Genomic DNA, 17,030 nt, shown 5'->3' on the forward strand with positions numbered 1-17,030 from the left:
CTTTGTTGCAAATGCTTTGGCAGTCAATTGCTAGGATTTTAATACTCTCACCTGTAGGGCACATTTGTTTGGCCACTGATACTGCCAGGTCTTTACCAGCTTTCGTTATCTGGACTGGATAGTGTGTCATCTAATCTAAAATACCTTTGTGTACACCACACACATGGTTACCTACCTGGATAACAGCCTCTGATGTGTAGTGCAAACCTGACCCATTTAGGGGGACCCTACCTTTCTCAATTCTGATGCATGTCTAGGAAGCCTGGCTTGTCACAGAGCCTTCCACATCTCTGGTTGATGTCTTCCATTCAACTCAGAATCAGGGGACCACAATAAGTTCTGGAGACAGGGCTGCAAAGTGTGAGCCTTGTTGAAACTCTGTGAACAAGGGTAATCTTCTCTGCCAGTCACTAGAATGATCCAAGTATGACCTTAGATCTCGGGCAATAGGCATTGTTTGTACCAACGTGCACACCCCCCAATGCCTGTACTTTGTGTTACTTCCCATCCTGTACTGTTAATTCCCTAAGTGGTATGATTATTTAAGGTTCACTTGAACTTCCAGCAATTAATAGTCCCCTACCTTCATATTTTTCCTTCGCCATGACATGGGGCACAGCAGGTTCACATTATAGCATCAAGCATGGTTTGAGTAATCACAAAGTCTCATCCTGCTTATGTTGCATGTCATCCTCTAGCATGTGATCTTCATGGCCTTGTCAAACTGCACATACTATGCTGTCTCTGCGATTTTAAATGCTGCAAAAACATTGCTGAAGCAGCCTATCTCATCTGTGCCTCCAATACTGTAGTGGAAACATAGGTGCACTTCAAAGAGTTATCTTTTTGGTAACACCCCAACTTCAAAAATTTATCTTTTTGGTAACACCATTACATTAATGAATTACTTCTTTAGCCATAATGTCGTGTATTAATGAGTTGATACTTTGCACTCCAGAGCCTCTGTTGACTATGTATCGAGTGTACAGACTTGCTAGTACAGCGGGCCACAAACCCTGCATAAGGGCCTCAGAAAGATAATAGATAGATAGACAGAGAGAGAGAGAGAAACAAACAAAAACACACAAACCACTGATGACTAAATGCTGTCATTCTCTGCAGGCCCAAGTGCAGCTATTGTTGCCTTGTCTGCATTGTTGTGCAGGTGGACAAGTTGGAAAATAACATGCCATGAGACTAGCACAGCTCAAAAGAACTAAGTTCTGCAAGGGTGTGCACAGGTGTTTCCAAGAAGCATGAAAGGAAAAGACAGAGAGAGAGAGAGAGAGCAGCCAGTGAAAGGTGGGCTGCTATCAGTGGCGGGCCGCATGCTGCCTGTGGGCCGTGGTCTGTGCATCCCTGCTAGATATGGATAGTGCTGGTTTGAAATGTTTCCTGCTGGCAGAATATCTCAAGTATTACCTGTTATAATAGCAGAAAACTTTTCATTGGCTATCCCATCAGTTATGTCACTGATGCAGTAGTGTTTCCTGTTGCTGTCCAGAATTAATGGTCATGTAAACTACTGAACTGGATGTGGTTAATGTGAAATTAACCACATGGTTGCATGCAATATCAGTCTACATTTAATGCAAGTGAATGTGACTTCAAAATCTTCTGCATAACAACTACACGTTGGTTTAGTGGCCAGAAGACCTCCCCTAAGTTCCTGTCACATATGTTGCATATAATTAGGATACGTCTTCTGGAATTTGGTTCTAACAGTGAAAGTGGTACACTTGTTGCATACCCAGCTCTAGCAATACTTCCATCATCATCTTCATCTGTGACAGTTGAAAATGGAATGATCGATAGGTAACGTTACTTCAATCAGCTTAGATGCCGCTGAAGACCATGATGTGCTTGCCAGTATGGAAGGTGTAGATATGTGCTAGTCCTTGCATCATTTAGGGCCCCTGTGAGCACGCAGAAGTGCCACAACATGATGTAACATGGACCAGACTAATGTCTGAAGTAGTGCTGGAGGGAATCGACACCACGAATACTGCAGGGCCATCCATAAATCTGTAAGAGTATGAGGGGCTAGAGATCTCTTCTGAACAGCACGTTGCAAGGCATCCCAGATTCGCTCAATAATGTTCATGTCTGGGGAGTTTGGTGGACAATGGAAGTGTTTAAGCTTATAATTGTGTTCCTGGAGCCACTCTGTAGCAACTCTGGACGTGTGGGGTGCTGCATTGGCCTGCTGGAATTGCCCAAGTCCGTTGGAATGCACAATGGACATGAGTGGATGCAGGTGCTCGGACAGGATGCTTACGTATGTGTCACCTGTCAGAGTCATATTAGACATATCATGGGTCCCATATCACTCCAACTGCACACGCCCCACACCATTGCAGAGACCCCACTAGCTTAAACAGCTACACTTGTGGAATGGTCATACAGGAAAATCCTCATTTCATCGCTACCTCGGAAATGCTGCGTTCCATCGGTCGTGTGCCGACTATAACACCACATTCAAACTCACTTAAATCTTGATAACCTGCCATTGTAGCAGAAGTAACTGATCTAACAACTGTGCTAGCCACGTGTTGTCTTATATAGGCATTGCCAACTGCAGCGCCATATTCTGCCTGTTTACATATCTCTCTATTTGAATAGGCATGCCTATAGCAGTTTCTTTGGTGCTTCGGTGTATATTGTGAACAGATATGACACCCATTGAGATGTTAATACAGTTGCAATGACAGTACATAAAGGTACAGCTTGTCACAACATTTACATTTGGCTTCTGTTTTTCCATATACAGTTTGTGTTTCATACAGATTCCGTACACTGTCATCAGATGTTGTTACCATAAAAGGCTGGACAACTATAATGGCTGTAGATGCTGTGGCAGATTTTATTTATGGGTGCATTGACCAAATAAGCACATTATATAATTGAATATTTTACCTCTAGCTCTAGCATTTACTCCAACAAGCATTTCCATGCCTAAGGGTATTTCACTGTCGCAAGTACAAAAGAAAGCTGGTACTCACTAATGTAATGTAATGTAATTTATCAGATTTTGTTGTTGGTGCCTTAAGTCCACACTAGTGTATCCTACGCAAGCGTCTTCATCTCTGAATAACTATTCCAGAGTAAAGCTGTTGAAAACCACGTTCATTGTGTTTAAAACATTTAATGTGAATTTTTCATCTGTGTGACAACATTATTGTGTGGCCAGTCTATGTGCACCATGTGATCACATGCCATACTGATCATTAGCTTCCTACCACAGTTTGTGTTTCATGCAGATTCTATATGCTGCAGTAAGCTTGATAATTACAGTGGGTCACACATGCTCATATGTTCCGATTTCTACATGACACTTACTCACAGGTTCTGATTTTGGGTACTTTATCTTTAAACACCACCTCCTTGCCCTAGAGCTGTGCCCTCCTCCCATTGCCGCCACCGCCACTGCCACCACCACCACCACCACCACCACCACCACCACCACCACCACCCCATTTGCCTTTGGTTTTCTATGCTTTTGTGTACACATATACATGTATGTGATAAGTGGATTATCCAGGTCTGTGCTACTTCATGAACAGTAATTGTACAGCACTTCTGGACTCCTGTGCATATAAACTTTTAGACTACATGAAATGTATTGTAATTTAGAACTTTAATGGAATGATTTTAATTTTATATCTTCCAGATATAAGTGGGCAATACCCATCACTTACATCACTTCAGACAATCCTACGGAGACTAAGAGGGTGTGGTTGCAGCCAACAGAAACACAAAGTAAGAGATATATGGACATTATTTTAATCATCCTCCTTACTAATACAAATTCTGTCTGAAGAGGATGGGGGAGTATCTCCAAGAAAAGTAAAATCATTGGCATGTTAAGTGAAAGCAATAGCTTTGTAGTTGTCAAGTTGCATTAAAAGATCAGCTTGTATTGTCATATTAAAGCACCATTTGCATTCTTTATTGAATAAGGAAGTTTTAAATGATTTTGCAGTCAATCATTCATATCTAGTGAGAGGAACAACTTATCTACTGCTGTTCATGGATTGAAATCTTCACCACTGGCAGTTTAGACTAGCTGCTATATTGATCCTCTGTGGTGGCCAAGTAATTTGCAAGTTATTTCTTCAATTCAGATACACAAATGTATGAGCTGATCATTATATAAGCATTAACTCTAACGTTGTGGTTATAATATCCTGCTTAGTTAAGTCACATTTTTAGAACTAATTAGTGATGAATAAAAATTTAATTTGTGAGTATAACAAACAGAAATTGCAAAACCAGAAGACATACATTAGGGCAGTGAAGAGTTAGTGTTATTACTATTGATTATTCCAACCCATTCTAACAGATATATGACACAATTGTAATGCTGAAGTAATCTAGATCCAATACATGCTGTTCTTATAACCCTTTAACAAAAAAACTAGTTGCAGACAAGTGCCTAATTTTGATTTACATTGAATAATTAGACACTTTAAATTAATGCACCTGATTATAGTAGAAATAATAACGAGTTTATGTGCAAAATGTGTAAAATGTTTTAAAAATACATTCATTTTGCAGAGAAACTGGAAATTGGTAATGCTACTTGGCTAAAGCTGAATAGACATGAAGTTGGCTACTATAGAGTGAACTATGACTATGAAGATTGGAATGCTCTTATTTCATTATTGAAAACTAATACTCGGGTAAGTGGAATCAGTAGTTTTTGGAGTAGATATTATGCCAGTCAGGCATAAGGGCATAGAAAACTGAAAATACCAAGTTTGGACATCTTTACCAAGTTTGGGCATCTTTATCTTTGAACACAAAAAGCAAAATTCTTTCATTCATCATGTTCTGTAGAGTCCATCAAGAAACAGTACCTCACAGATATGAAACAAGTTAAGGTATACATTAGCAAGGGAAATAAAATCATAGAAACTTAATCTGCACACTGTATCAACAACAAATTATCACTCTACTACATAATGCTGTACTTGTTTATGCCAGTTAAGTTTAACCAAGTAAACTAGAAAGACAGCTGCTACTTTGAAAAAAAAGTTCTCATTTGTTTTATATAAACAAATAGCTGCCATTATTTTATACTGGTAGCTTAATATTTATAGCCAGAGTCAGATATACTGTATGTCTTTCTTACTTTGCATTTCTGACACCTCTACCTTCCAAATGAAACAAGAAAAAATTCTCTCTTAGATTGCTTACATAATAACAACCACAATTTTACATACAATAAGGGGAAGGCAGCCACTCAACTTTAGCAGATAGATGTTTGGAGCATAGAAACACGTAACAGAAAACATTATCCACACTAGCTTTCGAGCTTTTGCTCTTTTTGCAGTAAAATACTCACATTCTCACACGGACACACCCAAATGAACACTCCCCACAATTTTAGTAGAATAGGACCACTAAAAGCAGGTTGTTTGATATTTGTTAAATTTCACAGTTCATAACAGGAATATTTTGCCTAAGGAATGCTAAACAACAGTATTTGATACTTTCTATGTCACTTGCCTTCCACTTCTTTGTAATTACAGTTCTGTAATACTCGAGATAGAAATTTATAGGAAACAAACTTTAATTCTTATGGACGTTGTGATGGGTGGGGCTGTTGTTTAAAAATATAACAACTAATTTACAGTTAACCTTCAATGATATTGTAAATCTAATGAATTCACAACACAACTAAAAATCTTAAAATTCACTAGATGCTAGACCTCCAGATAAAAGTGATGGAGTTATATGCAAATTGTCAAACAATATTAAGATAATGGATTTCTTTGAAAGAAAAAGTGTTTAAGTGTGCACTGAGTGTTAGAAACATACACAGTGGAAGTTAAATAACAACAGAACAACAATGGCTAGAGAAAGGAGTGGAGAGGGAGCGAGTGGATGACTTACACTTTTCTATAAAGGAGTGTACAGCTACTTTGCAAAGGGACACATCTTTCATTACTTTTAGATATATATGGACGATAGTTTCTAAGTGTAATAAAATGTTTTAAATGTACTTTTACAGTCACTGGATACTGCTGACAGGGCACATTTGTTGGATGATGCCTTCAGTCTTGCAGCTGCAGGGCAACTCAGGTATGAAACAGCCCTGGAGCTCACACGATATTTGAGCAATGAGACAGAGTATGTGCCATGGGTTGTTGCTACCACACACTTCACCAAGATGTTCCACCTGCTACAGGGATCTGATGAAGCCCATGGCTTACTCAAGGTCAATAATATTAATGTTAGCTGTCCATAATGAATGTTAAAAAAATGAATCTAACCATTTACTAAGACCAGGGACAACAGTACATGGCTGTATTGGACATTAATTTAAAAACATGATTGAATCATTTTTTGAACATTTAAAAATCCTTTTGTACCAGTATTAGTATTTAGGCGCTTCTATGTTTCTCCACAATAAGTGATGTAAATGGTGTATTAATGTAATCTTTAACAGCTGGTCATTGCCATGTGCTAAAAGTATGCATCTTACAGGCAGTGATTTATCATAGGGTGGGAAGGGAAAAATGGCTCAGTTATTCGCAGAGAAAAGTTATTATTTTCCAGCTAAAATCTTTTGAGGTATTTGACAAAGGCAGCTTAGTATATTTGTCACAGAGGAAGCATGAGAATTGTGGTATGTGCATTAGAGGACAAACTGTGTAAACGGACTAATGCTCTGAAAAATACAAGAAAGGGCATCAGAATCTGATGTTACTGCAAAAGCCATTTCAGTCATAAGATGGTTGGTTTTTTGGTTTGCAAGTAGGAAAAAGGAAAGATAAGTGAATTATAATACTTACTGTTGGACTTCTATTTGTCAGTATATAAAAAACATATAGGTCAAGGGTAAAGATAAATACTCAGAGTACAGTTGAGTGATTGACAGGGACGTAAACAAGATTAAAATGATCTCTCACCTTTCAGGCAATGTCTTTCCTTGCAGTCACCAAAACACACACACACACACACACACACACACACACACACACACACACACACACACACACACAACCACATTATCCCAGCACTGCAGCCTGATGGATGTGGGGTTGATGAGAGAAAAAGGAGCGTAGAGAAGATGACACCTAGGGGGAAAAACAACAAGGGAACAGGATAGGAATGTGGAACTGACGCAGACAGGAGAAGTTAATGTGCGGTAGATGATGAATGTGAAGTGGTGGAGTGGGTGAAGGGAGGGGGGATAACAGAGTGAACTTAATCAGAGAATACTTTGAGGGTAGATTAATGCCTAGGTGGATAGTGGTAGAGGGAAATGCAAGGAGAAGAGGGAACGGAAGACATGAAACATGGGTGAAGATGTGTGAGGGCAGAGGACATTGAGGCCAGGAGGATTGCAGGATGTGTTGTAAGCACAATTCCCATACATGCAATTCAGAGAAGCTGGTATTGAAAAAGACAGGGAGGATCCAGATAGAGCTGGCTGTGGAGCAGCATGTTGTACTCAGAGGCATGTACTGAGTGGGTGCATAGGACAGGCTTTGCACTTGGGTCTTTGACAAGTTTTTCACCTATCAAGCAAGGGGTTGGGAGTAGGTACAGCATAAGAAAGGGCTTGAATAGTTCATATATTGGGATGTCAGCAGAGTACCCTCTTTGGGAGAGTTAGGAAAGATTTTAAAAAGAATGTTCTCTTCCCAGGATACAATAAAAGGTAGTAAACATGTCAGTGATGGGTGTCCATTCCAGGTTGACAATGGATAATTATAGGGATGCTACTTCACAACTTATTCACAAGAGAGGTTGGAAAATTAGGGTCATTTGTAGCTATGGCTCAGAATATATGTTTGTGACTTACAGCCTATTCATGAAGACCTTAATAAGATCTTCTTACTGAACGAAAGCGCTGGCAGGTCGATAGACACACAAACAAACACAAACACACACACAAAATTCAAGCTTTTGCAACAAACTGTTGCCTCATCAGTTTGTTGCGAAAGCTTGAATTTTGTGTGTGTGTTTGTGTTTGTGTGTCTATCGACCTGCCAGCGCTTTCGTTCGCTAAGTCACATCATCTTTGTTTTAGATATATTTTTCCCATGTGGAATGTTTCCCTCTTTTATTTTAATAAGATCTTTAGCGTACTGGGCAAGGGATTTTTTATCACTGCAGAGCCACCGTCTACATGTGGCTAGGCTCTATAGGAGACCCTTTTGATGTGGAAAGGATAGTAGCTGTCAAAATGGATGTACTGTTGCAGGTCGATGAGCTCTAAGTGGATGGAGGTTTTTATAGAGTCATTGGTGAGACAGAGCTCAATACCCAGGAAGGTGACATGCTGAGCCGAAGAGGATGAGGTGAAACAGACAAGAGTGAAGGTCCTAAAATGTTGATGAATGAGGACAGAGTCAACATTGTGAAGGTTATCATCAATGAACCTGAATCAGATCTTGGTTGGCAAGGAAGGTTTGCTGTAGCTGGCCCATAAACAGGTTGGCATATGAAAGGACTGTGCAAGTGGATTTGTCTGTGTATCTACCCCTAAGAGGAGAATTAATTTTGGGCAAGGATATAATTGGTCATGTATAAAGGAATGAGGTGGTTGGAGTCTGCAGGATGATGAGAGAGGTAGTGCAGCAATGCCATGGACATGAGGGATATTAGTGTATAGGGAGATGCTTCATCTCTTCCTTTCCCATAATTTTGGTTAAAAATAAGAGGTGGGATGGCAAATAAAAATGGCCAAGATGTGAGAAATAAAAAGGAAAACAAGATCGTGTTGAGGGAGTATTTTGAAGATTCTTGAACCCAAATGAAGGCCTGAAGGAAGGAGGAGAAGAAGAAGAAGAAGAGGAGAAGGAGAGAAGTTGAAGATACACTGAGAAAGAGGAAAGGAGGAAAGGCATCAGGTTTGGATGAGCTAGTGTAGAGATGGTGAGAGCAGCAGGAGCAGTGAGGATACAGCGGCTCAATGAGGTTATGAAAACTGTGTGGAAAATTGTGAGGACCTAAGAAGACTGGAAGAAGGGATAATTGTCTCACTCTTCTCAAAAGGTACCGTATTTACTCGAATCTAAGCCGCACTTTTTTTCCGGTTTTTGTAATCCAAACAACCGCCTGCGGCTTAGAATCGAGTGCAAAGCAAGCGGGAGTTCTGAAAAATGTTGGTAGGTGCCGCCACAACGAACTTCTGCTGTCGAATATATGTAGCGCTACACAGGCATGGTTTGTAGGCACAAAGATAAATACTGGCGCCAAAACCTCTGCGTCAGTAAATAAATTAAAAAAAAAAGAAAGGTGGGAGACGAGCTTTTTTCTCCGCCCCGAGTTTCGACCACTGCATTTTCATATATTATCCAACGAAGTAAATACAAACTCCGTATTGTTCATCTTCGAATGTAGCAGAATTTCAATGTACTACGAAAATCCGACTGGCAAGACTGTTTGGGATGTTTGTCAATATGGCCAACTCTACGTTCGGAAATTTTTCCTATCTGTGAGAAGAAATGGTTGCTAACAGGAACTTTTCTGAATTGTGAACCGCATGCAGTATTCTCTTCACCATAAGAATAATACGAATATAAACATTTTGCCATGTTTTCTTTTGTGTTTGCTGCTATCTCATTTAAATCTTGACTGCCTAATAAACTACGAAACTAGAGTGAGACAACAGCAAACGCGGAAGAATATATGTATCGTGTCATGTTTATATTCGTATTAAGTGATACAGTCAGAAATGAAGCACGGCAACTGACTAGATTTTCAAATCTAAGATGACTCTAATTTCTGTGCAGAATTTGAGGTACTAAAGAAGCGGCCGCAAAGATTTTCAAACGGAGAAAAATTTTCGCTAAACTCTCGTTCAGAACATGTCCTATCATACGCAGTCTATTATTTGGTTCTTGTTGATCATTATCTATGAAACAGCAGTGTAAGTAACAACAAATAGCAGTCTCTTGCCATTGTTTTGCTAATGAGACGATTCCTCTCTCTCTCTCTCTCTCTTTTTTTTATTGTTAGCGGCAGTAGCGCGCACAAAAGCAAGCCATGCCGCGAGCGGCGACAGTCCGTAAACACGCACTATCAGAATGCGACAAACAATGCATGACACAGTACAGTAATGTATTTTCAGCTTAGAGTGACGTAAACACCTATAACAAAGAAAACGGCACTTATCAGATCGAAGCAAAATAAGCAATAGATTCAAACCAGACGAAGCACGTGAAAAAGGAGGAGTACCCGTATAAATACGGACGGAGCGCCTGACGCATAGCAATGGCTACCTGGTAAAGCTTAACTGCTAAGCTTACGAATCTAACCAAACTACTGTAGCTGTATCGTCATTCATTCGACCTAAATTGTGTCTCATATTACAATGGACCAACTTTGTTTCGATTTGGAGGTGTGCTCTAAACCTGTTCTCTCCCCTTGAATTTCGAGTCTCAAATTTCAGGTGCGGCTTAGATTCGGGAAGTTTTTTTTTCCTTGATTTAGAGTCTCATTTTTCAGGTGCGGCTTAGATTCGAGTGCGGCTTATATTCGAGTAAATACGGTAATAGGAAAGAGTGCAAAAACTATCAAAGAATCACACTGATGACCCATTGTGCAAAGATCTTTGAGAAAGTGTTGGAAACACGAATTCAGTTTTGGAAACACAAATTTGAGTAAAAAAACGAAGGATAAGAGAATGACAACATGGCTACAGGGACACCGCTAGGAGTATAGAATGGATTTACTGGCAGCCTTATTGGGTGATAGAAAGCCCGTGTAGAGCACAGTAGTAGAAAAGCAAAGTACAGAGGATAAGAGAAATAGACAAAGGGAATGTGAGCTGTGTGAAAATGGGAGGAGAGAGATTAAATTGGGAGAACAGAAGAATGACTTGAGGCAGGAAAATGCATTTTCCCCATCACTCTTCACTGTTGTAATTGGTTAAGAAAAGATGAAAGCAATGTGTTTGCAGACAATTTGATGATTTTGGGAAACATGGAAGAGTAAGCCCAGGAACAGTTGAACAGATGCCAATGAATACCACAAGGATATGGAATGAACCCCCCATGAACCGTGAACCTTGCCGTTGATGGGGAGGCTGGCGTGCCTCAGCAACACAGATAGCCATACCGTAGGTGCAACCACGATGGAGGGGTATCTGTTGAGAGGCCAGACAAACGAGTGGTTCCTGAAGAGGGGCAGCAGCCTTTTCAGTAGTTGCAGGGTAACAGTCTGGATGATTGACTGATCTGGCCTTGTAACACTAACCAAAATGGCCTTGCTGTGCTGGTACTGCAAACGGCTGAAAGCAAGAAGAAACTACAGCTGTAATTTTTCCTAAGGGCATGCAGCTTTACTGTATGGTTAAATGGTGATGGAGCCTCTTGGGTAAAATATTCTGGAGGTAAAATAGTCCCCCATTCAGATCTCCTGGCGAGGACTACTTAGGAGGACGTCATTATCAGGAGAAAGAAAACTGGTGTTCTACAGATCGGAGCATGGAATGTCAGATCCCTTAATCGGGCAGGTAGGTTAGAAAATTTAAAAAGGGAAATGGATAGGTTAAAGTTAGTGGAAATTAGTGAAGTTGGTGGCAGGAGGAACAGGACTTCTGGTCAGGTGAATACAGAATTATAAATACAAAATCAAATAGGGGTAATGCAGGAGTAGGCTCAATAATGAATAAAAAAATAGGAATGCGGGTAAGCTGCTACAGACAGCATAGTGAACACATTATTGTAGCTAAGATAGACACGAAGCCCACACGTACCACAGTAGTGCAAGTTTATATGCCAACTAGCTCCACAGATGCCGAAGAGATGGATGAAATGTATGATGAGATAAAAGAAATTATTCAGATAGTGAAGGGAGATGAAAATTTTATGGTCATGGCTGACAGGAATTCGATAGTAGGAAAAGGAAGAGAAGGAAACGTAGTAGGTGAATACGAAATGGGGGGAAGTGAAATAGGAAGCCGCCTGGTAGAATTTTGCACAGAGCATAACTTAATCATAGCTAACACTTGGTTCAAGAATTATTAAAGAAGGTTGTATGCATGGAAAAGGCCTAGATATACTGGAATGTTTCAGATAGATTACACAATTTCTGAACCAGATTTTAAATTGTAAGACGTTTCCAGGGGCAGATGTGGACTCTGATCACAATCTAATGGTTATGAACTGTAGATTAAAACTAAAGAAACTGCAAAAAGGTGGAAATTTAAGGAGATGGGACCTGGATAAACTTAAAGAACCAGTGGTTCTAGGGAGTTTCAGGGAGAGCATTAGGGAACGATTGACAGGAATGGGGGAAAGAAATACAGTAGAAGAAGAATGGGTAGCTTTGAGGAATGAAATAGTGAAGGCAGCAGAGGATTAAGTAGGTAAAAAGACAAAGGCTAGTAGAAATCCTTGGGTAACAGAAGATATATTGAATTTAACTGATGAAAGGAAAAAATATGAAAATGTAGTAAATGAAGCAGGCAAAAAGGAATACAAACATCTCAAAAATGAGATCAACAGGAAGTGCAAAATGGCTAAGCAGGGATGGCTAGAGGACAAATGCAAGGATGTAGAGGCATATCTCACTAGGGGTGAGATAGATAATGCCTACAGAAAAATTAAAGCTACCTTTGGAGAAAACAGAACCACTTGTATGAATATGAAGAAGAGCTCAGATGGAAACCCAGTGCGAAGCAAAGAAGGGAAAGCAGAAAGGTGGAAGGAGCATATAGAGGGTCTATATAAGGGAGATGTACTTGAGGACTATATTACGGAAATGGAAGAGAATGTAGATGAAGATGAAATGGGAGAAATGATACTGGGTGAAGAGTTTGACAGAGCACTGAAAGACCTCAGTCGAAATAAGATCCTGGGAGTAGACAACATTCCATTAGAACTACTGACAGCCTTGGGAGAACCAGCCCTGACAAAACTCTACCGTCTAGTGAGCAAGATGTATGAGACAGGCGAAATACCCTCAGTCTTCAAGAAGAATATAATAATTCCAATCCCAAAGAAAGCAGGTATTGACAGATGTGAAAATTACTGTACTGTCAGTTTAATAAATCGCGGTTGCAAAATAATAACATGAATTCCTTACAGACAAATGGAAAAACTGGTTGAAGCAGACCTTGGGGAAGATCAGTTTGGATTCTGTTGAAATGCTGGAACATGCGAGGCAATACTGACCCTATGACTTATCTTAGAAAATAGGTTAAGGATAGGCAGACCTAAGTTTCTAGCATTTGTAGACTTACAGAAAGCTTTTGACAGTGTTGACTGAAATACTCTCTTTCAAATTCTGAATGTGGCAGGGGTCAAATACAAGGAGTGAAAGACTATTTACAATTTGTTCAGAAACCAGATGGCAGTTATATGAGTCGAGGGGCACGAAAGGGAAGCAGTGGTTGGGAAGGGAGTGAGACAGGATTGTAGTCTATCCCCGGTGTTATTCAATATGTATATTGAGCAAGCAGTAAAGGAAACAAAAGAAAAGTTCGGAGTAGGAATTAAAATCCATGGAGAAGAAATAAAAACTTTGAGGTTTGCTGATGACATTGTAATTCTGTCAGACACAGCAAAGGACCTGGAAGAGCAGTTGAATGGAATGGACAGTGTCTTGAAAGGAGGATATAAGATGAACATCAACAAAAGCAAAACGAGGATAATGGAATGTAGTCAAATTAAGTCGGATGATGTTGAGGGAATTAGATTAGGTAATGAGACACTTAAAGTAGTAGAGGAGTTTCGCTATTTGGGGAGCATAACAACTGATGATGGTCAAAGTAGAGAGGATATAAAATGTAGATTGGCAATGGCAAGGAAAGTATTTGTGAAGAAGAGAAATTTGTTAACATCGAGTATAGATTTAAGTGTCAGGAAGTCGTTTCTGAAAGTATTTGTATGGATTGTAGCCATGTATGCAAGTGAAACATGGACGATAAATAGTTTGGACAAGAAGAGAATAGAAGCTTTTAAAATTTGTGCTACAGAAGAGCGCTGAAGATTATATGGGTAGATCACATAACTAATGAGGAGGTATTGAATAGAATTGGGGGAGAAGAGAAATTTGTGGCACAACTTGACTAGAAGAAGGGATCAGTTGGTAGGACATATTCTGAGGCATCAAGGGATCACCAATTTAGTATTGGAGGGCAGTGTGGATGGTAAAAATCTTAGAGGGAGACCAAGAGATGAATACACTAAGCAGATTCAGAAGGATGTAGGTTGCAGTAGGTATTGGGAGATGCACAGGATAGAGTAGCATGGAGAGCTGCATCAAACCAGTCTCTGGACTGAAGGCCACAACAACAACATGGTATGAAATTTAGCATAAGTTAAGTGTGAAATGATGATCACAACCAGGGAGAAGGGGAGAGTCATCAGTGGAATAACAACTGGTGGGGAATGACTGAGGAAGGTGGAGAGTTTAAAAATATCTGGGAAGATTAATACAGGAGAATGGAAGAAATGACAGAGATATATATGAGTGGCGCTCATTCCAGAACAGCATTAGAAATCTGATAGGGAGCAAGGATGTCTCTCAAAAGAGCAAAAGGGTTATGTATTGAATGTGGTATGCACCAATCCTGACATGCTTCATTCACCTGGGTAATGATAGGAGGAGAGACAAGCGAAATACAAGCTAGTGAGATGAAATTCTTGAAAAATAGTATTGAAGTGACAATTATGGCAGGTTCAGGAAAGAGAGAATCAAGGAATTAATGTAGGAGGAACTATTATAGGAGGGATCAAGACTTAAATATGATTGTATGCACCTGTCAAGTGAAAGAAAGAGAGGACACCCAGGAAGATAAACAAAATAAAAAAGGGAAAAAGACCAAGAGACAGGATGATAATGATGACTTCTTTGTCAGCATATCGAAATATAATTGATGTTTAACCTCTATGAAGACTGAAATTTTCAGAAATTGTTCTTGATTATAGATAACTAACAGTAGGCTCACTTATTTCATTAGACCTGATTTATATTGTTGACTTGCTATAATGATGTAAGCAAATTATTAATATTCAACACAGATGACTATTATTTAATTATCAGCTGTGAAAACAGGGACAACTAAAATGGGCTGACAGGTACAGAAATTTAACAACAGGTACATAGTTTAAAATGTAGTAGCAGTGTCGTTTCTACTGAAACAACATGTTGGTGATGTTGCTCCTTTTTTTTTTTTTTTTTTTTCTCTCTCTCTTAGTCTGACAGAAGCAGCATACCATAACTAACAACAAATATTTTAGTTACATGTTGTTTTCTTAGTAACAGATTTGAAGTGTTTTAAATTAAATTTATTCGCAGAATGTATTTTTTACATACTGAGTTATTACATGTTTCTTAGAACTTCAATTGTAAATGATAAAAACACATCTATTTCCTTACATGTCTGTGTAAAAAGTCAACAAAAGCATACATAAAACAATAAAATGCTTATTTCTTTGAACTTTATCCTTAAAAGTTCATAAGTTCTGTTAAGTAATAGCTCCAGTCTGTACTGAACTTAGAATTCTCATAACTGAAATGATGTACTTGTTTTTCAGGTTTATTTGCAGGAACAGATAGAAGATGTTTATAATTCTCTAGCTTGGAATGTTAATGACACTGATGAGCATCTACAGAGGTATGATCTACATTTAAAGTGACAAACACATTCTGATAAAAAATACAACTTCAAAGAAAAAAGGCAAATGTTCAAGCAGTAATACATTGGTTTCGTTCTTGTAAGATCTGGAATCTAAATTTAAGTCAAGCCTTATTGATTTAGATTATGTGTGTGTTGTTTAAATTATCTTCTATATATTGTCAAGGCAGATTGATGTTAAAGGTGCAAGTCTGAATAAATTCTCAGTCTTTAATGGGCATAACTTTATATGAGGAAGTTAAACAAATTTGTAAAATATGGTGTGGGGCCAAGTGACAGGTTGAATTTGTGCGTTGATCCACAAATTGTACTCAGGTGGCTCTGTTTGTAAGGGTACAGCCTGCAAAAGGTGTGTTGTTTGAACCACCGCCAGGCACACAGATTTAACTTATCACACAGTCATTCACAATCTTAGGGAGATTCCTTCATTGAAAAGTATCTTCAGGGATGCACAACAAGTTAAGGTATATGTAAGAAAGAGAAGCAGTTATTACAAACTAATTCTTCAGACTATATAAACACTTGACTGTTACCTGAGTTATATATAAGTTGCACAGCTATTTACTTATGTCACGGAGTTTATCAGCCTTGAAGATCATTTCCTAACCTCGCAATTGCCTCTTGTTAATGCATATTCTGCTGTTTCCATCCAGTTATCTTTAATAAGAAATTTTAATAGGCCTTTGACACAAAGATTTTCATCGAGCTGATACTGTTCTACCAATACTGTTCAATGTAGTGCTTGAGAAAGTCATCAGACGAATGGAGAATGCACCAATTTGAGTGAGTGAATCCATATTTTAGCACATGCAGAAGATATTATAAAGTCTCAAGCTGAGATGGTAGAGGTAATGGAGGACCTACCTAATAATGCAAGCAAATTTTGCATCAAACTCAGTGCTGAACTGATAAATATAATGGTTCCCTCCAGAGGAGCAACACATAGTGCCCCACATCAAGTTGGAGGTTAGAGATTTTCTAAAGTAGAGAATCTTTGATACCCGGGCACGTGGTTTGACAACAAGGAGAATATAAAGCTGGAGATCAGTTTTGTGATTATACAGGCTAAAATGGAAATAAAAAATTGCTATTCATAAGACTCATAAGTAAAGAGAGTAATTTTTGGTGTGCTATAAATAAACAAAACTGTATTTTACATACAGTTTGATACCCAAGCTACTTTTCTACATAGTAAAGTTAACAATCCTAAATGAGGCACTTGTTGTACCGTTTTACCAACTTTTCAATGCCTTCCGCATACTCAGTAGCTGCCAAATGATTAATTGCTAATAATTAATGTCTTCTTTAAGTTCATCATCACTTCCACAGCATTTTCGACTCAAAACAATCTCTCAGTTTGGAGAAGGAGTGATAATCACTTGGAACTAAGTCTGGACTGTATGGCAGATGTTCAAACATTTCC

General features: G+C 39.0%; 1 protein-coding gene across 3 annotated transcripts in view; it reads left to right on the forward strand.

The window, feature by feature from the left end:
- LOC126236128 (glutamyl aminopeptidase-like) overlaps positions 1-17,030 on the forward strand; it is a 470,917-nt gene that overhangs the window by 428,723 nt on the left and 25,164 nt on the right. For all 3 annotated transcript variants that reach the window (XM_049945203.1, XM_049945205.1, XM_049945204.1), the window contains 4 exons: positions 3,671-3,759; positions 4,558-4,682; positions 6,017-6,223; positions 15,507-15,586. In XM_049945203.1, the coding sequence (XP_049801160.1) occupies positions 3,671-3,759; positions 4,558-4,682; positions 6,017-6,223; positions 15,507-15,586 (501 nt within the window). The remainder of the gene's footprint in view (positions 1-3,670; positions 3,760-4,557; positions 4,683-6,016; positions 6,224-15,506; positions 15,587-17,030) is intronic.

The sequence above is a fragment of the Schistocerca nitens genome, chromosome 2 (genome assembly GCF_023898315.1).
Source record: "Schistocerca nitens isolate TAMUIC-IGC-003100 chromosome 2, iqSchNite1.1, whole genome shotgun sequence".
Classification (NCBI taxonomy): Eukaryota; Metazoa; Arthropoda; class Insecta; order Orthoptera; family Acrididae; genus Schistocerca; species Schistocerca nitens.